Source organism: Bombina bombina, chromosome 6 (assembly GCF_027579735.1).
Source record: "Bombina bombina isolate aBomBom1 chromosome 6, aBomBom1.pri, whole genome shotgun sequence".
NCBI classification, from domain to species: domain Eukaryota; kingdom Metazoa; phylum Chordata; class Amphibia; order Anura; family Bombinatoridae; genus Bombina; species Bombina bombina.
The window spans coordinates 467,861,400-467,887,593 of record NC_069504.1 but is presented as its reverse complement, the minus strand read 5'-3'; the positions used below and the strand labels follow the sequence as shown (position 1 = coordinate 467,887,593).

General features: G+C 37.5%; 1 protein-coding gene across 1 annotated transcript in view; it reads left to right on the top strand.

Moving 5' to 3' along the window:
• LOC128665121 (neuronal acetylcholine receptor subunit alpha-3-like) overlaps window positions 1–9,301 on the top strand; it is a 42,382-nt gene extending 33,081 nt beyond the window's left edge. The window contains exons 4-5 of the mRNA XM_053719866.1: window positions 4,112–5,117; window positions 9,185–9,301. Coding sequence (XP_053575841.1) covers window positions 4,112–5,117; window positions 9,185–9,301 — 1,123 coding nt within the window. The remainder of the gene's footprint in view (window positions 1–4,111; window positions 5,118–9,184) is intronic.
• Window positions 9,302–26,194: the final 16,893 nt, after the last annotated feature.

Sequence of the window (26,194 nt, the reverse complement as noted above, 5' to 3'; positions counted from 1 at the left end):
GTGGTGGGTTTTACTGTTGGGGGGTGTTTGTATTTTTTTACAGGTAAAAAAGCTGATTTCTTTGAGGCAATGCCACGCAAAAGGCCCTTTTAAGGGCCATTGGCAGTTTAGTGTAGGCTAGGGTTTTTTATTTTGGGGGGGGCTTTTTTATTTTTATAGAGCTATTAGATTAGGAGTAATTTGTTTTTATTTTTGTTAATTTCGTTCTTTATTTTTTATAATTTAATGTCTATTTTTTTTTATTTAGTAAATTGTATTTTATTAATTTAATTTATTTCATTTTATTGTAATGTTAGTTTTTAGTATAAAGCAGGTTAGAATTTATTTTAAAGGTAACTTTGTATTTATTTTAACTAGGTAGCTAGTAAATAGTTAATAACTATTTACTAACTAGTCTACCTAGTTAAAATAAATACAACCTGTGAAATAAAAATAAAACCTAAGCTAGCTACAATATAACTATTGGTTATATTGTAGCTAGCTTAGGTTTTTTTTTTTACAGGTAAGTATGTATTTAGTTTTAAAAAGGAATTATTTAGTTAATAATTGTAAGGTTTATTTAGATTTATTTTAATTATATTTAAGTTAGCGGGTGTTAGGCTTAGGATTACGTTAGGGTTAGAGTTACGTTAGGTTTAGGATTAGGGGTTAATATATTTATGTAGAGTTAGTGATGTGGGAAGTCAGATGTTTAGTGGATAATAATTTATTTTAGTATATTTTGTTGTGGGGGGCTTGCAGTTTAGTGGTTAATTAACTTAATAGGTTTATTATAGCAGCGGTGTTGGAGCACAGCAGATTAGGGGTTAATAATTTTATTTTAGTGTTTGCGATGCGGGAGGGCGGCGGTTTAGGGGTTAATAATTTTATTTTAGTGTTTGCGATGCGGGATTAGGGGTTAATAATTTTATTTTAGTGTTTGCGATGCGGGAGGGCGGCGGTTTAGGGGTTAATAGGTTTATTTTAGTGGCGCTGACGATGTCGGGGAGCAGCGGAATAGGGGTTAATAAATCTTTTTTAGTGGCGGCGATGTCCGGAGCGGCAGATTAGGGGTTAATATTTTTATTTTAGTGTTTGCTATGCGGGAGGGCCTCGGTTTAGGGGTTAATAGGTAGTTTATGGGTGTTTAGTGTACTTTGTAGCAGTTTAGTTATGAGTTTTATGTTACAGATTTGTAACTTAAAACTCATAACTACTGACTTTAGATGGGGTACAGATCTTGTCAGTATAGGGTGTACCGCTCACTTTTTGGCCTCCCAGGCAAACTCGTAATACCAGCGCTTTGGGAGTCCCATTGAAAAAGGACTTTTTTCGAAGTGCGGTACTGACGTTGCGTGACGGCCAAAAAGGTGTGCGGTACACCTATACCTACAAGACTTGTAATAGCATCGTTAGGGAAAAAGCAGCGTTATGAAGCATAACGATGCTTTTTCAATCATAACGCAAAACTCGTAATTTAGCTGATTCAAATTTAAAAAAAATGATATTGCACGTTTCAAGGTATTTAACTTGGAAGGACTCAAAGTGTATATATATGTCTATATGTGTATATATGTATGTACAGTTGCAAGAAAAAGTATGTGAACCCTTTGGAATGATATGGATTTCTGCACAAATTGGTCATAAAATGTGATCTGATCATCATCTAAGTCACAACAATAGACAATCACAGTCTGCTTAAACTAATAACACACAAAGAATTAAATGTTGCCATGTTTTTATTGAACACACCATGTAAACATTCACAGTGCAGGTGGAAAAAGTATGTGAACCCTTGGATTTAATAACTGGTTGAACCTCCTTTGGCAGCAATAACTTCAACCAAACGTTTCCTGTAGTTGCAGATCAGACGTGCACAACGGTCAGGAGTAATTCTTGACCATTCCTCTTTACAGAACTGTTTCAGTTCAGCAATATTCTTGGGATGTCTGGTGTGAATCGCTTTCTTGAGGTCATGCCACAGCATCTCAATCGGGTTGAGGTCAGGACTCTGACTGGGCCACTTCAGAAGGCGTATTTTCTTCTGTTTAAGCCATTCTGTTGTTGATTTACTTCTATGCTTTGGGTCATTGTCCTGTTGCAACACCCATCTTCTGTTGAGCTTCAGCTGGTAGACAGATGGCCTTAAGTTCTCCTGCAAAATGTCTTGATAAACTTGGGAATTCATTTTTCCTTTGATGATAGCAATCCGTCCAGGCCCTGACGCAGCAAAGCAGCCCAAAACCATGATGCCCCCACCACCATACTTCACAGTTGGGATGAGATTTTGATGTTGGTGTGCTGTGCTTCTTTTTTGCCACACATAGTGTTGTGTGTTTCTTCCAAACAACTCAACTTTGGTTTCATCAGTCCACAGAATATTTTGCCAGTACTGCTGTGGAACATCCAGGTGCTCTTGTGCAAACTGTAAACGTGCAGAAATGTTTTGTTTGGACAGCAGTGGCTTCCTCTGTGGTATCCTCCCATGAAATCCATTCTTGTTTAGTGTTTTACATATTGTAGATTCGCTAACAGGGATGTTAGCATTTGCCAGTGACTTTTGTAAGTCTTTAGCTGACACTCTAGGATTCTTCTTCACCTCATTGAGCAGTCTGCGCTGTGCTCTTGCAGTCATCTTTACAGGACGGCCACTTCTAGGGAGAGTAGCAGCAGTGCTGAACTTTCTCCATTTATAGACAATTTGTCTTACCGTGGACTGATGAACAGCAAGGTTTTTGGAGATACTTTTATAACCCTTTCCAGCTTTATGCAAGTCAACAATTCTTAATCGTAGGTCTTCTGAGAGCTCTTTTGTGCGAGGCATCATTCACATCAGGCAATGCTTCTTGTGAAAAGCAAACCCAGAACTGGTGTGTGTTTTTTATAGGGCAGGGCAGCTGTAACCAACACCTCCAATCTCATCTCATTGATTTGACTCCAATTGGCTGACATCTCACTCCAATTAGCTCTTGGAGATGTCATTAGCCTAGGGGTTCACATACACTGTGAATGTTTACATGGTGTGTTCAATACAAACATGGCAACATTTCATTCTTTGTGTGTTATTAGTTTAAGCAGACTGTGATTGTCTATTGTTGTGACTTAGATAATGATCAGATCACATTTTATGACCAATTTGTGCAGAAATCCATATAATTCCAAAGGGTTCACATACTTTTTCTTGCAACTGTATGTATGTGTGCACATAATATTTACATATATAAATGCATAAATACAAATGTATATACACACACACACATATATATATATATATATATATATATATATATATATATATATATATATATATATATATATACAGGGTAGATATATATATATATATATACACATATTCAGGACTTCAGATATTACAACCACGCTAGCTTCTTCTCCCCATAGACTTCTACGGGGCACACTAATAAAACATAAATCTTGCCACCCTTCAGTTTGTGAGAAAACAACAGCAAGATCTACAGGGGGGAAATGTTTAGAGAATACACCATGCCTCTATTCATCCCACTAACAGCGGCTGGGAAACTCATTTTACAATAAGGAAAACACAACACTGAATTTTGTATTATAAATATAAATTTCCCAGCATGTTTTGCATGTGAAGTGTAGTTTTATTACAATTTCTACTGTACTACTTAGATAGTTTTCCACCTGCGTAACTTCAATACGATTTTTAATTTTTGCAGAACAATTTTGCTATGACTTTTAATGCAATTAAACAATAACATTTTTAACTGCATATTTTTATTTCATTTACCAATATTATTTTATACTGTTGTAATGTATGCCTCTTCACATACTTAAAAGCAGGGAACATCCCTTTGCGAGACATACTGTTCTCAAGGTAATAGCTTCAGGGGCTTCATAGTACCGGTTACATTTCTTAGAAAATCTGACAAGCACAGAGAGCTATAGATAATCGGGCCCTATGGGTTCTAGTTCACTACTTTCCTAAGCTTACCTATGTATGCTCTTCAGCAAGGGTACCAAGAAAACAAATAAATCTGGAAACAATTTATTTATTTTTGTGTATTGAATTTTCTAACTTAATGATTAAAATTTAATTTTAACTTTCATGCCCTTTTATTAACTTTACTTTCTGAACCCTTGTGTTTTCTAGTGCAGTTGGAGCTTTTCAGGTGGATGACAAAGCCAAGGCCTTACTGAAATATACAGGAGATGTCACCTGGATCCCGCCGACTATTTTCAAGAGCTCCTGTAAAATTGATGTCACCTACTTTCCCTTTGACTACCAGAACTGCACCATGAAGTTTGGCTCGTGGACATACGACAAAGCAAAAATCGATCTAGTAATGATTGGTTCTGCCATCAACCTAAAAGAATTCTGGGAGAGTGGAGAATGGGTCATTATCAATGCACCTGGTTATAAACATGAAATTAAGTACAACTGCTGCACAGAAATTTATCAAGATATTACATATTCCTTATATATTAGACGTCTTCCTTTATTCTACACAATTTATATGATTATCCCCTGTCTTCTCATCTCTTGTTTAACCATTTTGGTTTTTTACCTACCCTCAGACTGTGGAGAGAAGGTTACCCTCTGTATGTCTGTTCTATTATCATTAACTGTATTCTTACTAGTTATAACAGAAATTATCCCATCTACTTCATTAGTGATTCCCCTTATTGGTGAATATTTACTTTTTACAATGATATTTGTAACACTCTCTATTGTCATAACCGTGTTTGTGTTAAATGTACATTACAGAACACCCACAACTCATATTATGCCCTTATGGGTAAAAAAGGTCTTTTTAGATATGCTTCCAAAAATAATGTTCATGACAAGACCTCTAAAAAACGGAATGGATGTTGCAAAGCCGCCATTAAATGCAGAGATTTTTAACATAAATAGTATCAGCAGCTCTGATAGCAGAAGTTATAAGGAGGAATTGTTTTATAAAGACAGCGCTTGCTCTTGTGGACTATTAAAAAATTTGTATAACTCTGATGTCGCATGTAACCTTACAAGGGGTTCCAGCATGGAATCAGTGGACAATGCCATTTTAAATCAAGGATTATCCCTGGAAGTTAGAGAAGCAATTGAAAGTATTTGTTTTATAGCAAAGAACCTACGAATACAGAATGAAGCCAAAGAGGTAAGAGACAATGTATATAGATATAATATGAGGAGAGAATAATATAATGTTGTACTCCTGTCTTATGTTGTGAATGGTGCAATGGTCCACTACCACAATCTGCTTTTATTTCAGCATTCCCAAAAAAATATTTTTTGACAAATAATACAGTTTTTCTGAAACACAAATACATCATTTCCACTAATAAAACCTTGCTTTAATGACTTTTTTAAAGGGACATGATACCTGAATGTTAAATTGCTTGAAAGTGATGCAGCATAACTGTAAAGAGCTGATAAGATAATAGCACCTGAACAACTCTAAGTAAAAATATATTTTACCTCTAAATGTCTTTAGCTCACAGTAGTAAGTGATCTGTGAACAGTTATCCTTCAGCTACTGTCAGCTTCATGTTAAAAAAAAAAGACAACAGACAATCAGCTTCAGCTGTGCCGATGTCACACATTGATTTACTGTGATCTTATGAGATTTCCCTGAAATCTCACAAGATTTTATAGTAAACTTCCTTAAACTGAGGAGGAAATAACATAATTGTGTCTGTAAATGACAGATGCATGTTCCTTTGCAAGTCCAAAGACTAACATCCTGATTGGTATTTGGTCCCTTTAAGGTAAAATATTTAAATTTTTACATAAAGATGTTCAGATATTTTTAGTCAGCTTTTTACCGCTATGCTGAATCCCTTTCAAGTGCTTTAACATTTGGGTATCATGTCCCTTTAAATCTGTCTGACATTGATTCTATTGATCATACAAGTTTGTGCTAAAATGTTCATTCTACATTATTCCAGAACACATTAAGAGCATCCCAGGGATCACCTAAATCATTTGTTTCACCTTTTCCCTTTCTAATGTGACCAAATAAGGTCAATGGGGTTGATGTCTGGTGGCTGTGGGGGGAAAGTAAGCTTTCCTTCCTCTTTCCTCTTTCTTCTTTAGTTCCTCTTCTTTGTATTTCAGATACTTCTGATACAGCTTTGATGTGTGTTTCTAATAGATAATAAATCCTCTTACACACTTTATGCCAGAAGGGATGGGATGCCTCAGCAGAATAGAGTAATACTTCTCTTTGGTCAAAGTGTAGGTGATCTTGTGCAAGTCACAAACTCCAGAATAGGTAAAAGCATTCCCACACCAAAATATTTCCTTCATCATGTTTAATTGTAGGTTTAACATACTATTGGCCAGATTACAAGTGGCGCTTTCGTTCACACGCAAACACCACCAGAAGTACACTTTTTAACTCACGCGGGTTAGTTTGCATATTACAAGTTAAAAGTAAAAATGTTTGTGTGCGAGCGAAAGCTGACGTGCGCTAACTTCGGGACTTCGAATATCACAACAGCGCTAATTTCCTCTCCCCATAGACTTCAATGGTGAGAGCCAACTGGAAAAATAAATCTAAGACTTATAACTTTTACACTAACCCAACACCACATTCAAATTACAGGTGGTTATAAATATTTTACATTCCAATGTTCTTTACATAGAAGAAAATGTTCTATTTACGTATATTTACATAGATATATATATATATATAGGAATATCTATTTAAAAATGCATAGAACATTTTCCCCTATGTGAAGATATTTACAGTACATACACAGTAAAACACATTATTAAATTGTGTTCTAGTATTTGAGTGGAAAGGGCTCCAAGATATATATACATATGTATGTATGTGTATACACATATATACATACGTATTTATGTGTATACATGTGTATATATTTGTTTATATATATATATATATATATATATACATATTAACATAAATACACATGTATACACATATATAGACATGTATATGTATGTATATATACATTATAAACCTTTACATTTAAATACCTTATCATATGCCTTTGAACCCTTCTAACCTTTTTTTAAAAAATATTTATATGGATAATTTTATTCAATAGTGTATATATTAGTTTAACTGTTAATTTTAATGTGTTTAAGTTGTGTTTAAAGGGACACTAAACGATTGAAAACAACTATCTTAAATCTCTCTATCCATCTTTGATATTAATATTTGTAATAGGCTTTGCTTGTCATATTATTACCGTTCTCTCTATATTCTGCTTCAAAAATAAATTGAATTCCAAACCCACCGTTATAAGCTTTGGTTTGCAGAACAAATTATTCATGATAACCTGAGTTATCAAGATGGCCGGCTTCGTCCATACTGCGCATGCGCGATCTATCTTACATGTCATCCTTTACGTCACCGTCCTCTAAACCATTTCGCAAACAGATGTGACAGTGGTCTGGACCCGTTAAGAACGTAACGCTGCGCTGCTTGAATCACCCTTGCAATAACGAGCATTACATTTATGTGGCATTTTATATATATACTAGCTACTAACATTGCGCTGTAATGTGTAAATGTTAATTGTGTGACTAGGAATACCTATTGAATTGATAGGATTTTGTATAGCGCATGCGTTGTGCCAGTAGCTTCATTCGGGTAACTGAGGGTTCAAAGTGGCAATCTGCGCATGCGCGAACCAATGGATTGTATTGCCCATGCGCCGGGTGACGAAACAATGCGATAATGATATTCACGAAAACACATTGTGATTGGAGATATAATTTTGTATTGAAGGCAGCATAAAAGGGGGTTTGGCTTCGATGATGCTTTTGCCAAAATAATATATATAGTTTTATAACGATTAAAACACTCGTTTTAAGGTCAAAGTAGGTAAGTTTTGATATTTGATTTATGTAGATTTGTTGGTGATGATTTATTTATATGCAAAATTTGAAACTTTTGGAATCCTTTAATGCAACGGTTTTTTTTTATTCCTAACCTTTTACACGAGGTCTTCAATCATGGTAACTCAACAAGCGCAAATTTAGTTTGTGTGCGTGCGATCGAGTTTTCTTTCAACTTATAAAACGTGCAAATTAATGCTGGCGCGATATTTTAACAGTTTTGTGTTTTGCGTGAAGTAGCTATGGGATGCATATGTACAGTATGGGTAGCAAGTTTGATTTGAGCACTTAAAAAGTATTATCCTTGGTTTTGCACATTTGAACGAGAACTTAAACTTTGGTATTATGAATGTTTTTTTCTCTCACTCTTTTCTTTCTATTTTCCCTTTTCTCTCTCTCTTTTGCTCTCTCTTTTGTATTGAGCATAGCAATATGGACTTGGCACAACTTCTGTGTATTGACCTTTACTGAATTGTCGCTGATGCACATTGTTTTCTTTAATAGCTTGCCAAGGAACTTTCCTATAATTGTAATTTCTAGCATATGTTCGCTCTACATTTCATCTATTTTGAAACTGTACAACAGAGATAATGATAAACCTATTGAGGTTTAATTGGGCTTAATCAACAAACTCCATTTGTTAAATTTAGAGGGTGTAGCCTTTTCATTGTTACATCTCTTCTTACTTAAAGGCACAGTATACACCAATTTCCATACAACTGCATGTAATAGACACAACTATACAGAAGAATATGCACGGATAATGTTATAAAAATCCAGTATAAAACCTTTTAAAATGTACTTAGAAGCTCACAATTTAGCACTGTTGATGATGTTAGGCTGGGACACCCACTGAAATGGGATGAGAAAGCAGAAAGAGCAGGCACCACCCCCCCTTCCCACTCCCCTGCATATGAAAAGAGCCATTAGACAAACAGGAGCAAGCAGGAGTCTGTAGACCTGGTTCTACATCTGATACTTTGGGGCTTGGTTAGGAGTCTGAAAATTAGCACAATGTTATTTATAAATAAGCAAAACTATACATTGTTACAAAACATGGGATATATAAATGGATCATCTAAAAAACACAATGAAAACTACTTGTTCATCTGCCCTCTCCTAATAATCATTCACAAATTCCTAAAAAGCACGTGTATCTTAAGACCCCTGGTATCTCTGTCACTTACTATTAGAATAGAATGCAAGATTAATGCCATACTATAACTTATAAATTATATGCTAAACACCCCCCTTTGTGGCAAATGGGCAGCTATGTATATTATGTCATTGAGATTTCATCTATCAATATGAATACTTATTTTATACTAATTATCTTTGCATTTTTCTCTTCAGATTCAGGATGACTGGAAATATGTTGCTATGGTAATTGATCGGATCTTCTTGTGGGTATTCCTGCTAGTCTGCATTTTGGGAACTGCTGGACTTTTCTTGCAACCTTTGATGTTCTGAAGACAGATATGGACTTTGATCAAGTTATGTAGATCATTTTTTTAGGCTATTTTCAGATTCACTTACTGTATGCGTTTCTGGGAGTGCAAATCTAAATGAGTTTGCTGTGTAAGTTTGGTTCTGTTTATTAGAATTATTTTTCTCTTTATGCAGAAGACCTTCTTCTCTCCTGTAGCAACAACTATGCAGCTACCTAAAGCGCTATATATGCAAATACTTAACTTCACCTTTTTCAGCCACAAGCAAATTTCAACCAATGACTGCTTGTGTCACTTTTCGTTGAGCATCTAGAAATGCAGTTGTTGGTAACTTTTCTTAATTGTCTAATAAATCTATCAAAGTGCCTAGCCAAGGGCATCTGCACCTCTAGCATCATTTCTAGATGTGTGTATTCATGCCAGATGGTTGGTCCGGGTGCTGAGTCATTCTACAATAAGTGCAAACTTTCCTCCACAAATTCTTCCTCATCCTGTATTGGTGACCCAACTCTTTTGTTATTCTCTGGGTACGTCTGTTACTGCACATTACGTGTCTTTGTCTCTGTCATCTCCAACCACCAACATGACTTCAACTGGCATTGCACCAAGCTGAATTTTAGGCTCTTCTGCTTTAATCCCTTAATAGCTCCACCCAATTGTGTATTTTTTGTGCTGCACTAGGCGATTGGTATCTGCATAGCCACAATACTGACTTAATGTTATTGTGATGATGACTATGGTACTAACTGGGTTCTTTTTTAACGTGGTACCATACACAGTGAAAATGTGCAAAGAATAAAGTGAAAGGAATAGGAAAGTGAAAACTAAACTTGCACTATTCAGCTAGAGCATGTCATTTTAAGACAACTTTAAATTCACTTATATTCTGAAATGAATGTACATATCCTACACTATTGGGAGCTAACTGGTGATTGGTGTTACACACATTTGTCTTTTGTCATTGGCTCGCCAGATGTGTCCAGCTATGTGCCAGTAGTGCATTGCTGCTCTGAAGCTAAGTTTATCTGTGTTTAATACCTTTGCAGGGTTAACACAGTTATATACAATCAAGTGCAATAATACCATTAGAGCATTTTCATTTTGCAGTTATATATCCCTTTAATAAATAGCTATTCAAATGCTGAAGAACTAAATTAGTTTTTATTTAAAGGAACATGGAAGTATTTTTCTTTGCATTTAATAGAAGGTATTTTGAAAATTTGATGCTCTTCTGTTCCAACCTACATTTTGTTTTTGTACTTATTAGACATTGCCTTGTTAACCAATACAGCTGTGTACTGTAGACAGTGTATGCAGTGTATAATGCAGTAATATTTGAACACAAATATGCATTTCATGCTGGTTTTAGAACCCCCAGTGTAAATTTAAGCCTCCAATAAGCAAGCGCTATCCATGGTACTGAACCTAAAATGGGCTTGCTGATAAGATTTACATTCCTGCTTTTAAAATAAAGATAGCAAGAGAACAAAGAAAAAATGATAATAAGAGTAAATGAGAAAGTTGCTTAAAATGTCATGCTCTATCTGAATCATGAAAGAAAACATTTGGGTTCAGTGTCCCTTTAAATACCTTCCTGGGGGATTAAGTGAAACCTAGGAGACATTTGTTTGGGTGGGGAAGGATCATATGTCAATACTGTGTGTGTCTATGTGTAAATGTGCATGTATGTGTGTTTGTGTATGTGTTTGTAAGAGTGTGTGTTTGTATGTGTGTTTGTGTATGTGTTTGTAAGAGTGTGTGTTTGTAAGTGTGTGTGTATGTGTTTGTAAGAATGTGTGTTTGTAAGTGTGTGTGTGTGTATGTCTTTGTAAGAGTGTGTGTTTGTAAGAGTTTGTGTTTGCAAGTGTGTGTGTGTATGTCTTTGTAAGAGTGTGTGTTTGTAAGAGTGTGTGTGTATGTGTTTGTAAGAGTGTGTGTTTGTAAGAGTGTGTGTGTGTGTTTGTAAGAGTGTGTGTTTGTAAGTGTGTGTGTGTATGCGTTTGTAAGAGTGTGTGTTTGTAAGTGTGTGTGTGTATGTGTTTGTAAGAGTGTGTGTTTGTAAGAGTGTGTGTTTGTAAGTGTGTGTGTGTGTATGTGTTTGTAAGAGTGTGTGTTTGTAAGAATGTGTGTTTGTAAGTGTGTGTGTGTATGTCTTTGTAAGAGTGTGTGTTTGTAAGAGTGTGTGTTTGCAAGTGTGTGTGTGTATGTCTTTGTAAGAGTGTGTGTTTGTAAGTGTGTGTGTATGTCTTTGTAAGAGTGTGTGTTTGTAAGAGTGTGTGTGTATGTGTTTGTAAGAGTGTGTGTTTGTAAGTGTGTGTGTGTGTGTTTATGTGTTTGTAAGAGTGTGTGTTTGTAAGTGTGTGTGTGTATGTGTTTGTAAGAGTGTGTGTTTGTAAGAGTGTGTGTTTGTAAGAGTATGTGTGTATGTGTTTGTAAGAGTGTGTGTTTGTAAGAGTGTGTGTTTGCAAGAGTCTGTGTGTATGTGTTTGTAAGAGTGTGTGTTTGTAAGAGTGTGTGTTTGTAAGTGTGTGTATATGTGTTTGTAAGAGTGTGTGTTTGCAAGAGTGTGTGTGTATGTGTTTGTAAGAGTGTGTGTTTGTAAGAGTGTGTGTTTGCAAGAGTCTGTGTGTATGTGTTTGTAAGAGTGTGTGTTTGTAAGAGTGTGTGTTTGTAAGTGTGTGTGTATATGTGTTTGCAAGAGTGTGTGTTTGTAAGAGTGTGTGTGTATGTGTTTGTAAGAGTGTGTGTGTGTATGTGTTTGTAAGAGTGTGTGTGTATGTGTTTGTAAGAGTGTGTGTGTGTATGTGTTTGTAAGAGTGTGTGTGTATATGTGTTTGTAAGAGTGTGTGTGTATGTGTTTGTAAGAGTGTGTGTGTATATGTGTTTGTAAGAGTGTGTGTGTGTATGTGTTTGTAAGAGTGTGTGTGTATATGTGTTTGTAAGAGTGTGTGTGTATGTGATTGTAAGAGTGTGTGTGTATATGTGTTTGTAAGAGTGTGTGTGTGTATGTGTTTGTAAGAGTGTGTGTGTGTATGTGTTTGTAAGAGTGTGTGTTTGTAAGTGTGTGTGTAAACAATTGTTGAATAAGCATAAATAAAATTTTGTTTTCTCAAAAAATCATAGTAACATGCATTCATATAATCGTAAGGACAAAACTAAAGCTGCAGATTTCCGGGTGGGTAAAACACCTTGGTCTTATAAAGCAATGCCTGCAAGGCCCTACTTCCAAAAGCTGCCTGTGAGGACACAAATACATTAAAGTTAGAGCTTTTAAGCTACATGAGCTAAGAGTGAATCCTTTTAGTGACAGAAGGCTGGATTACAAGTGGCGCACAATCAATAGTTTAGTGTAATGCTTGAGGTCAAGCCAAAATGCTGCTGTAAAATTTAATGCTTTATGATACTCGAAGTAAACCATTATTATTAATAGTATAGCACAGAAATCAACTACTTTGGCACCCTGGGCTCAGCGTATCCTCAGCGTAGATATTACTTATCACTTGAGCAATATCTGACAACAATTTTACTGTATTCCCCCATAGAAGTCTATTATGTTAGAGATTTATCGCATCCATGCTATTCGACATTCAAATGTTAAGTGTGCCATAGACTATCTTGTAACTTTGGACTTGTAAATGGAGCACAAAAATAGAAGTGCCATTGGTTATACTAAAGCGATATTAGCAGAATCGCTCATCACTTTGAATTTGGTGCCAAGACTGACACAGGCATGAAGCTGCAAGACCTTAAAATAGGAGTCCATGCAAAAGGGCTACATATGGGGAGGTCCATATAATGTAGATATACTTAGAGAGAACTCTTCAGAGGGAAACTTATTCACAATTCTACTCAAAGGGAGACAATACAGGGAGAACAACTGAGGGGTCAGAGACACAATTTATATGTCAACAGAGAATTTACCTTGTTGGGTGCCTGGAACCAAGCTTACAGGAGATGTGATGAATACAGATGTCAGGAACAGACCAAGTTTTTCACAAGATGAGCAGAACCAAGCAGAAGTTATAGTCAAAGACCAAAGTTCAATACCAGAAATCCGTCAGGAACCAAACATCACAGCAGAAAAATCAGGCAAAAGGGTAGTAAAAAATCCTGTTCCAGTAATCAGAAGCCTGTAAATCAGTCCTTAGTTCAAAAAGGGTCTTTTTAACACCTACCTCTAGGTCCTGTGCACTATACTAAAAACACGCTCTTTTAAGCCTCTTCAGTCACAGAGATGCCCATAGCACACCCCATTATATCCACTGTGCTATTTCTCCTCTCTTCAGTGCAACCCTGAACTCCAACTGCATTAAAAGCTCCCCTCATAAGGTGACCCTGATTTCTGCAACAAGCCTACGGATAAGATCAGCCCCTAACAAACACCTAGATTAGGAGTTTTGCGTTGCGGCTTGTAAAGATGAAAATATGGCATTTTCAGCGTTAAAATAGCACGGCAGCTATTACAAGTCTTGTCAGTATAGCTGTACCGCACACCTTTTAGCCTGTACCACAACATCAGTACCGCACTCGTAAAAATGACGTTTTTCATGGGATTCCCATAGTGCCGGTATTACGAGTTTTGCGGTGAGGCTAAAAAGTGAGCGTTACAGCCTAAAACGACAAGATCCGTAACTGAGAGCAGTAGTTATGAGTTTTACGCTACAAAGCTGTAACATATAAAATATTAACCCCTATTTTGCCGCTCCTCGACATCGTCATCACTATACTAAAGTTATTAACCCCTAAACCGCGGCCCTCCCATATCGCAAACACTATTTAAATATTATTAACCCATAATCTCTCATCTGCTTACATCGCCCCCGCTATACTAAAGTTATTAAACCCTAAACCGCAAGCCACTATAATAAACCTATTAACCCCTAAACCGAAAGCCCCCACAATAAAATATACTAAATAAAACTATTAACCCCTGAACAGAAAGCCCCCACATCACAATAAACTAATTTAAACTAGTAACCCCTAAACCTAACGCCACCCTAACTTTATATTAAAATTATAATTTCCCTATCTTAAATTAAAACTTACCTGTCAAATTAAAAAAACTAAGTTTAAACTACCAATTAAACTAATATAAATATTAAACTAAAATTAAACTGACTACCAATTAAATTAAACTAAACTACACATTAAAAAAATCCTAACACTAAATCCTAACTACTACAAACTATCTAATTACAACAAAAATACTAAGTTACAAAAAATAACAAACACTAAATTACAAAAAATAAAAAACGAAATTATCAAAAAATAAAAAGAATTACACCTAATCTAATAGCCCTATCAAAATAAAAAAACCGCCCAAAATAAAAAAAATCCTAAAAAAGGGCCTTTTGTGGGCATTGCCCCAAAGATATCAGCTCTTTTACCTGTAAAAAAAACACAAAGACCCCCCCAGCAGTAAAATCCACCACCCAACCAACCCCTGAAATTAAAAAAAAATAATTCTAAGCTACCCATTGCCCTGAAAAGGGCATTTGTTTGGGCATTGCCCTTGAAAGGGCATTTAGCTCTTTTACTGCCCAGACCCTAAACTAAAAAATAAAACCCACCCAATAAAGCCTTAAAAAAGCCTAACACTAACCCCCTGACGATCCACTTACAGTTTTTTAAGTCCCGCTTAAACGATCTTCATCCCGGAGAAGTCTTCATCCAGACGGTCTCTTAATTTTTCATCCCGACGGCGACGTCCTGATCCAAGCGGCGAGAAGTCTTCATCCAGACGGCCTCTTCAATTTTTATCCAGACGGCATCTTCTATCTTAATCCCGGAGGCGCAGAGTGGGTCCATCCTGAAGACATCCGGTGCGGAGCATCCTCTTCATACGGTCGCCGCCGTACACTGGATCTTAAATGCAAGGGACGCGATTCAAGGTGGCGTCCCTTGCATTCCTATTTGCTGAAAAATTTGAATCAGCCAATAGGAATTAGGGCTGCTAAAATCCTATTGGCCTTTCAAATCAGCCAATAGGATTTTAGCAGCTCTCTTTCTATTGGCTAATTTGAATTAGCCAATAGAATGAGAGCTGCTTAAATCCTATTTTAAGGGTTTATTGGGTGGGTTTTATTTTTTAGTTTAGGGTCTGGGCAGTAAAAGAGCTAAATGCCCTTTTAAGGGCAATACCCATACAAATACCCTTTTCAGGGCAATGGGTAGCTTAGCTTTTTAAGATAGTTTTTTTTTTTTTTTTTGTGAATTTGGGGGGGTTTGTAATGTTAGTGGGTCTTTGTAATTTTTTTAAATAAAAGAGCTGATATATTTAGGGCAATCAGAAAAAAGAGTACTGGTTGCTCCGATAAAATATAACAATTTATTGATTCTTCATAAAAACAGCAAAAGCATGGAGAAACAGATAGACACGATTGCAGGCGCAGCACCAGGGCTTACGCGTTTCGGCTGTGAAGCCTTAATCATAGCATACAGGTGCTGGGCCTGACAGGTGCACTTAACACCTTAGGTTGATTCTCATTGGTTAAAAGAAAAGTTTAAAAGAAAGCAACCCGCCCGCTTGGAAGTGTCATAACATGAATATAGTACTAGAAAATAGCAAATAACAATGTCAACAACTAAGCAAAATACTGTGAATAAGTAAAGAAAACCCAAATAGTGCAAAAGTACAAAGTACAAATAGGGTCTAAAAAGTAAACGCAGAGTAGATATGTTAAGAACAGGACACTGATATTATGAGAGATAAGGGGAAATGACAACAGCTCTAAGGATGATAAACAGTAATATGCAATAAATGTCAACAAATTATTTTATACAGAATTTATGTCATCACCTAATAAGTCTGTAAATGTGGCATTAGAGAGAATAATTGTCATAGATATAAGGACTCTTGTTGTGAACAATGTGCAGAGTATAAAGTATAGACTATAAAATTTATATATTCACAAAACAAGAGATAAAGATCAAAAAGGCTCACAGTTTGTGTGAACCGAACACATGATCTACATCTAACCTGATTCAATATAGTCTGAAAGATGGTGGAATTTTGATTCACGAGCAAAGTGTCTACCTAGGGGGAAACAACTAAACCCAGGAGCGATAATACAGGACTGGTATTATTCCCAGTAATTTATTAAATCATACCTGGAGTTAAGTCCTTTAGGTATTCTGGTGTCAAGTTTAAACATCCAGAATGCCTCTCTCTTGGCCAGTAATTTGCTAAGATTTCCACCTCTGCTAGGCAGAACAACTTTTTCAATGATACACCATCTCAATGAACTAAGGTTATTGCCATGTTTGCCATAGAAATGGAGTACCAAAGGTGTAGTGGCTTTTCCTATATTGAAAGATGACAAGTCTTGAGTTCATGTCCCTAGAGGTAAGTCCTACATACTGCAGGTGACATTGGGTGCAGGAAATGAGATATATGACATTGCTAGCTGTGCAGTTGAGACAAGTTTTGATGTCAAAAGTTTGGCCAGTGGTGTAAGACGTAAAATTATTTGTGACCTGAACAAAGTCACAGGGTTTACAACGTCTGCTGCCGCACTTATACATCCCGCAGTGTCTCAACCATGAGCTTTGGTTAGTCTCAATCTTTTTGAGTTCTGTAGGTGCTAGAATACCCCCTAGTGTATTGCTTTTTCTATAGGAACATTTGAGCCCTTTCTCGACTGTAGTCACTAGTTTGTCATCTGCAGCAAGTAGAGCAAAGTGTTTTTTGACTATGCTGCATACTTTGTTGTACTCTTTACTGAATTGTGTGACGAAATACACTCCTTGAGGAGATTTAGACCTGTCATACCTTGGTTTATCTTGTAAGAGCGTCTTCCTATCTATGTGTTCAAGGGACCTTTTGGCCCTTATAACATCGTGTGAAGGGTACCCTCTTTCACGAAGTCTTTCTGACAAAGATTCAGCTTCCTTATCATAGGTAGCTCTGTCTGAACAGTTTCTCTTGAGTCTAGTGAATTGTCCTTTTGCAACAGCGAATCTCATTTGTATGGGATGACTGCTGTTGCCATGCAACAGGGTGTTCCCAGAAATGGGTTTACGATAGACACTCATGGAAACTCCACTATCCTGGACACCTGTGAGAGTGAAATCTAAATAGTTGATATGCGTGTTATGTAACTCATAGGTGAATTTTAGATTCAAATCGTTAGAATTCAAAAATTCTAAAAAGAGTGGCACATCTGTCTGGCTGCCTGACCATACCAGGAGGAGGTCATTGATGTACCTCCTGTAGAATTTGATGTCCTGTTTGAAGGGATTACCATCTCCAAAGATGTGGCACAGCTCCCACCAACCTAAGTATAGGTTGGCGTACGAGGGAGCAAACTTGGCTCCCATAGCTGTGCCTAATCTATGGAGATAGAACTCCCCCTCAAACCTGAAAAAGTTGTGTGTCAGAAGGAACTCAATTACCGTAATCACGTAATTCTGAAACTCTGGGGAAAAATCACTGTGATTCTGGAGGAAAGAAGAAACCGCTTGCAGGCCCTGCGTATGGGGTATAGATGAATAAAGGGCTACTGCATCTATGGTTAACCATGCGTATTCATCCTTCCATTCAAACGTCTCCAGAATATTGATTATATGCTTAGTGTCACGAACATATGACACCAGGGATAATACCATGGGTTGTAAAATGGAGTCAACCCATTGTGAGAGGTGCTCCAAAAGGGAGTCGATCCCACTCACAATGGGTCTACCTTGTACTTGTGTGATACTTTTGTGGACTTTTGGAAAGTGGTGGAGACAGGGAGTCCTGGGAAATTGTACATCTAGATATTTAACAGTCTTATCATCCAGGAAACCCTGTTCCCTACCATCGTCCAAAATGTCTTTCAATTGTGATTTGAAGATGTTAGTAGGATCCCTGTGGAGTTTTTCATAGTCATCTGTATTGTGAAGTTGACGTTTAGCCTCCGCAATGTAATCATTCCTATTCATTACGACTACCGCCCCGCCTTTATCGGCGGGGCGTATCACTATCTGATTATTGCCCCTGAGTTGAGCTAGGGCATCCTTCTGTTTGAGTGTAAGATTTTGTTTGACTTTTTTGGTCTCCTTTTGGAGCTTGATTAGGTCCATCTCAACTCTGTGTTGGTATGTCTCTAAAATTTGACCTCTACTCATTATAGGATAGAAATTGGATTTTTCCATGAGTGTGGTACCTCTGTTAGTGAAATCTGTATCTGTACTAGACTCAGTGGCTAGGGACTGTAGGGTAACTACGTCACACATTTCTGCAAAGTCACTAATATTGTTAGTCATAGAGGGTATAGGTGTAACTCGCTCATCTGACATGGTATGTGTACTGTAGAAATGTTTTTTCAAGGTCAGATTTCTGATGAGGCGATTAACATCTATGAGTGTTTGAAAAAGATTAAAGTTGCTCGTGGGTGAGAAACCTAAGCCTAGGGCTAAAACAGAGTGTTGTTGTGATGTTAAGTTAACAGATGAGAGATTAATGACATTGGTGATCATTTGTATTTGCTCAGTGGTTTGTTCCCCCTGCGTGGATATCTGGCCTGACCTACTTTGGTCGACCCTCCATTGTGTGTTTGATCCAGGGCCTGTGGAAAAACCTGTTCCAGATCATTGGAGGCTAGACTTGTACTTGATGTTGCCACAATAGGGGGGGCAATGGGCATATTTGTTGTGGTATATTGGCTATTAGTGTATTCTTGTGAGCGTTGCTCTTTGTGTCTCACTGTGGGTACATTTTCAGGAACAGGGGCATATGTATATTTATTCTTAAGTATGCCTGTGGGAATAGAGGGCACATTCTGAGCAATAGGAGCAGCACTAGTCGTGAAAGGGACAGCAGTGGACGTGGAGAGTTTATTTCCCTCATCTGAGGAGCCATCATTATCGCTACTGGAAAAAGAGACATTTCTAGAATTAGATCTATGTCTTCTACGTCCTCTGCTGCCCCTCCGTGTGCCTGAGGGGAATTGATTTCGTCTATACTCTCCCCTCTGCTTACGATTCCAAATGTATACCGAGTCACTCTGATAATCTGAGCGATCTCTTAAAAATTTGGAGTGATTATTTTCCATTATTAGGCTCTTGCCTCTTGCTACCATGCCCCTGAGAATAGAGTCAAATTTAGCAAACTGGGGATCTGAAATGCGTTTGTCCATTTCCACTTGTAAGTCCATAATATCTTTTTTGATAGTGTCCAGTTGTTTGGATTTGTAGCTTCTCAGCATAATCATCAGTCGGGAAGAGCATTCGGAAAGAACCTCATTCCAATCTTTTACAAATTCTTTGTCGCTAGTATCCACGTCAAAGGAAGGAAATTTATAAAGTCTCAGACCTCTGGGTATCATGCCTTCTTGCATATATTTATCGAAGGCCCACACATCCCATTGTACCTTACACTCTTTTAAGAGCAAGGTTTCCATTAATTCAAAAAGGGAACTGAGTGAGAGAACCTCCTTGTTGTCTGAAAAAATCTGTTCATAATCAGACTGATGATTACTTCTGGCCGTGGCAGGCATGAGTGAGAAGAAGTCTCTGTTGGTATTTGCTAGACTAGTATTAGACAGTTGGTTCTCCATATTTGAAATAAATAGAGCTCACAAAAGTCCCGAATGGTAGCAAGAGGCAAGAGCCTAATAATGGAAAATAAGCACTCCAAATTTTTAAGAGATCGCTCAGATTATCAGAGTGACTCGGTATACATTTGGAATCGTAAGCAGAGGGGAGAGTATAGACGAAATCAATTCCCCTCAGGCACACGGAGGGGCAGCAGAGGACGTAGAAGACATAGATCTAATTCTAGAAATGTCTCTTTTTCCAGTAGCGATAATGATGGCTCCTCAGATGAGGGAAATAAACTCTCCACGTCCACTGCTGTCCCTTCCACGACTAGTGCTGCTCCTATTGCTCAGAATGTGCCCTCTATTCCCACAGGCATACTTAAGAATAAATATACATATGCCCCTGTTCCTGAAAATGTACCCACAGTGAGACACAAAGAGCAACACTCACAAGAATACACTAATAGCCAATATACCACAACAAATATGCCCATTGCCCCCCCTATTGTGGCAACATCAAGTACAAGTCTAGCCTCCAATGATCTGGAACAGGTTTTTCCACAGGCCCTGGATCAAACACACAATGGAGGGTCGACCAAAGTAGGTCAGGCCAGATATCCACGCAGGGGGAACAAACCACTGAGCAAATACAAATGATCACCAATGTCATTAATCTCTCATCTGTTAACTTAACATCACAACAACACTCTGTTTTAGCCCTAGGCTTAGGTTTCTCACCCACGAGCAACTTTAATCTTTTTCAAACACTCATAGATGTTAATCGCCTCATCAGAAATCTGACCTTGAAAAAACATTTCTACAGTACACATACCATGTCAGATGAGCGAGTTACACCTATACCCTCTATGACTAACAATATTAGTGACTTTGCAGAAATGTGTGACGTAGTTACCCTACAGTCCCTAGCCACTGAGTCTAGTACAGATACAGATTTCACTAACAGAGGTACCACACTCATGGAAAAATCCAATTTCTATCCTATAATGAGTAGAGGTCAAATTTTAGAGACATACCAACACAGAGTTGAGATGGACCTAATCAAGCTCCAAAAGGAGACCAAAAAAGTCAAACAAAATCTTACACTCAAACAGAAGGATGCCCTAGCTCAACTCAGGGGCAATAATCAGATAGTGATACGCCCCGCCGATAAAGGCGGGGCGGTAGTCGTAATGAATAGGAATGATTACATTGCGGAGGCTAAACGTCAACTTCACAATACAGATGACTATGAAAAACTCCACAGGGATAATACTAACATCTTCAAATCACAATTGAAAGACATTTTGGACGATGGTAGGGAACAGGGTTTCCTGGATGATAAGACTGTTAAATATCTAGATGTACAATTTCCCAGGACTCCCTGTTTCCACCACTTTCCAAAAGTCCACAAAAGTATCACACAAGTACAAGGTAGACCCATTGTGAGTGGGATCGACTCCCTTTTGGAGCACCTCTCACAATGGGTTGACTCCATTTTACAACCCATGGTATTATCCCTGGTGTCATATGTTCGTGACACTAAGCATATAATCAATATTCTGGAGACGTTTGAATGGAAGGATGAATACGCATGGTTAACCATAGATGCAGTAGCCCTTTATTCATCTATACCCCATACGCAGGGCCTGCAAGCAGTTTCTTCTTTCCTCCAGAATCACAGTGATTTTTTCCCCAGAGTTTCAGAATTACGTGATTACGGTAATTGAGTTCCTTCTGACACACAACTTTTTCAGGTTTGAGGGGGAGTTCTATCTCCAGAGATGTGGCACAGCTATGGGAGCCAAGTTTGCTCCCTCGTACGCCAACCTATACTTAGGTTGGTGGGAGCTGTGCCACATCTTTGGAGATGGTAATCCCTTCAAACAGGACATCAAATTCTACAGGAGGTACATCGATGACCTCCTCCTGGTATGGTCAGGCAGCCAGACAGATGTGCCACTCTTTTTAGAATTTTTGAATTCTAACGATTTGAATCTAAAATTCACCTATGAGTTACATAACACGCATATCAACTATTTAGATCTCACTCTCACAGGTGTCCAGGATAGTGGAGTTTCCATGAGTGTCTATCATAAACCCATTTCTGGGAACACCCTGTTGCATGGCAACAGCAGTCATCCCATACAAATGAGATTCGCTGTTGCAAAAGGACAATTCACTAGACTCAAGAGAAACTGTTCAGACAGAGCTACCTATGATAAGGAAGCTGAATCTTTGTCAGAAAGACTTCGTGAAAGAGGGTACCCTTCACACGATGTTATAAGGGCCAAAAGGTCCCTTGAACACATAGATAGGAAGACGCTCTTACAAGATAAACCAAGGTATGACAGGTCTAAATCTCCTCAAGGAGTGTATTTCGTCACACAATTCAGTAAAGAGTACAACAAAGTATGCAGCATAGTCAAAAAACACTTTGCTCTACTTGCTGCAGATGACAAACTAGTGACTACAGTCGAGAAAGGGCTCCAATGTTCCTATAGAAAAAGCAATACACTAGGGGGTATTCTAGCACCTACAGAACTCAAAAAGATTGAGACTAACCAAAGCTCGTGGTTGAGACACTGCGGGATGTATAAGTGCGGCAGCAGACGTTGTAAACCCTGTGACTTTGTTCAGGTCACAAATAATTTTACGTCTTACACCACTGGCCAAACTTTTGACATCAAAACTTGTCTCAACTGCACAGCTAGCAATGTCATATATCTCATTTCCTGCACCCAATGTCACCTGCAGTATGTAGGACTTACCTCTAGGGACATGAACTCTAGACTTGTCATCTTTCAATATAGGAAAAGCCACTACACCTTTGGTACTCCATTTCTATGGCAAACATGGCAATAACCTTAGTTCATTGAGATGGTGTATCATTGAAAAAGTTGTTCTGCCTAGCAGAGGTGGAAATCTTAGCAAATTACTGGCCAAGAGAGAGGCATTCTGGATGTTTAAACTTGACACCAGAATACCTAAAGGACTTAACTCCAGGTATGATTTAATAAATTACTGGGAATAATACCAGTCCTGTATTATCGCTCCTGGGTTTAGTTGTTTCCCCCTAGGTAGACACTTTGCTCGTGAATCAAAATTCCACCATCTTTCAGACTATATTGAATCAGGTTAGATGTAGATCATGTGTTCAGTTCACACAAACTGTGAGCCTTTTTGATCTTTATCTCTTGTTTTGTGAATATATAAATTTTATAGTCTATACTTTATACTCTGCACATTGTTCACAACAAGAGTCCTTATATCTATGACAATTATTCTCTCTAATGCCACATTTACAGACTTATTAGGTGATGACATAAATTCTGTATAAAATAATTTGTTGACATTTATTGCATATTACTGTTTATCATCCTTAGAGCTGTTGTCATTTCCCCTTATCTCTCATAATATCAGTGTCCTGTTCTTAACATATCTACTCTGCGTTTACTTTTTAGACCCTATTTGTACTTTGTACTTTTGCACTATTTGGGTTTTCTTTACTTATTCACAGTATTTTGCTTAGTTGTTGACATTGTTATTTGCTATTTTCTAGTACTATATTCATGTTATGACACTTCCAAGCGGGCGGGTTGCTTTCTTTTAAACTTTTCTTTTAACCAATGAGAATCAGCCTAAGGTGTTAAGTGCACCTGTCAGGCCCAGCACCTGTATGCTATGATTAAGGCTTCACAGCCGAAACGCGTAAGCCCTGGTGCTGCGCCTGCAATCGTGTCTATCTGTTTCTCCATGCTTTTGCTGTTTTTATGAAGAATCAATAAATTGTTATATTTTATCGGAGCAACCAGTACTCTTTTTTCTGATGTTCTCAACTCCAGGCCCACTGGTTTGCTACCGCATTTGAGCTCCTCCAGTCCCTCTTTGTTACTGCCCTACCCCTCAAGTTGCCGCTGTTGCAGACTGACCTGCTCCATATCGGATCTCCTAATCCCTCTGATACGCACACGGAGGTGGATACGGAGGTGAACGCCGACCGAGACGCTGCTCCTCGGAAGTATACACAGACTTGGAACCGGCTACTGATTGCACAGTGACTTCACACACCGCTCAGCACGAGCCAGCCAACAGAAGTTCGTTCTTTGAGACCTGAGGAACCACCAGTTTGAGGTGAGTCTGGCATATAGAAATGACATGCCAGTGTACCCATTTGACTCCGACGAATCTGCAAATCTATTAAGTGCTGAACTCTGCTTGTATCTAAGTGTGCATATTAAGTGACTATATTTATTTTCACTTTGGGGTATTTGGGCAGTTTCAAAGCGCAACGACTATTGCTGTAATATATACACGCTAGTGTGGTTCACCTGACTGTTTTCCTTCTCCTGTTCATATTATATTTAGGGCAATGCCATACAAAAGGCCATTTTAAGGGCTATTGGTATTTTATTCTATATTAGTTTTTTTTATTTTGGGGTGTTTTTTTATGGGTATTAGAATAGGAATATTTTTTTTATTTTTGATAATTTTTTATTTTTAGGCGGTGTTTTTTTTTAGTAGTAGTTTTTTGGTACTTTGGGGGGTGGGGGTTTGTATAGTGTTAGGGGGTGTTTGTATTTTTTTTGGAGCAAAAGAGCTGTTTATCTCAGGGCAATGCCCTACAAAAGGCCATTTTAAGCCCCCCCAAAAGGCCCTTTTAGGGGCCCTTGGTAGTTTGGGGGTTTGTAAAAGAGCTGTTTATCTCAAGGCCCTGGTAGTTTATTGTAGATTAGGCTTTTTTTTGGGGGGTGTTTTCTTTTTTTTTTTTTTTTTTTTTTTAAAGGGTATTAGAATAGGAATAATCTTTATTTTTTTTGATAATTTCGTTGTTTTTTTTGTAATGGTATGTTTTTAAATTTTTTGTGATTTTAGTGTTTTTTTTATTTTGTGTAATGGTAGGTTTTAGTGTAAGGTAGCTTAGGTTTTATTTCACAGGTAAGTTTGTATTTATCTTAACTAGGTAGTTAAATAGGTAATAACTATTTACTAACTAGTCTACCTAATTAAAATAAATACAAACTTACCTGTGAAATAAAAATAAAACCTAAGCTAGCTACAATGTAACTATTAGTTATATTGTAGCTAGCTTAGGTTTTATTTTAAAGGTAAGTATTTAGTTTTAAATAGATATTATTTAGTTAATAATAGTAACTTTAATTTAGCTCTAATTTCATTATGTTAAAGTTAGGGGGTGTTAGGGTTAGGTTTAGGGTTACGTCAGGGATAGGTTTAGGGGTTAATATAGTTTAATTTAGGTTGTTGTGATGTGGGGGGCTGGCAGTTTAGTGGTTAATAGGTATTATTTAGTTAATAATTGTAAACTTAATTTAGATCTATTTTAATTATGTTAAAGTTAGGGGGTGTTAGGGTTACGTTATGGTTAGGGCTACTTTAGGGTTAGGGGTTAATAGTTTAATTTAGGTTGTTGTGATGTGGGGGGCTGGCGGTTTAGGGGTTAATAGTTTTATTTAGTGGTAGTGATTTGGGAGGCCAGAGGTTTAGGGGTTAATAGCTTTATTTAGGTGGCGGCGATATCAGGAGTGGCAGATTAGGGGTTAATAACTGTAGGCTGGCGTCTGCGATGTTGGGGGCAGCAGAATAGGGGTGTTTAGACTCAGGTTTATATTAGGGTGTTAGGTTAAAACTGTATTTTATCTTCCCCATAGACATCAATGGGGCTGCATTACGGAGCTTTTGTTTCCCTGATCGCAGGTGTTAGACTCTTTTTTTTTGCCGGCTCTCCCCATTGATGTCTATAGGGAAAGCGTGCACTCACAAGCAGTGTTTTTTTACACTTGCAATAGCAACGCTAAAGGGAATTAAATAACGCCACATTTGTGGCGTTCTTTACTTTCCCTATAGCGCTCAAAACTCTTAATCTAGTTGAAACACAGGTAAGGACCTATGGAACCTGACAACAGTATAACTGATTTTAAATGTATCAAACCCTTTGATGTGAGCAGGTGAGCTTACATATAAATTATAGTACTTTATATAAGATTGTGGATGGTGTACATGAATTAATGTTTTCTTGTTTGTAAAATGAGGCTAAATTATTTCTTTACAGTTATAATTATGCACAGTTTTTGCAACCATCCATCACAATGATGTGCACGTGATTTAATAATATTAATACATAATTAACATAGATAAAAACGATTTTCATAAGTTTCTAGTGGTTAGCGATTCATCAGTAAAGAGGTTCTGAAATGTTACTTGTATAAAAGATTATTTTATCTTCTGTGACATTAGATGCTCTGATTTACTTTTATCAGTTAACTGATCCTCCCTTTATCTAACAGAAAAAAATGTCACAACACCAGCAATATTATACATTTTTCTAGATCTCGCTAATTAAATTGTTTTCAATCCCCTTAAAGGTTACATTCATTAAC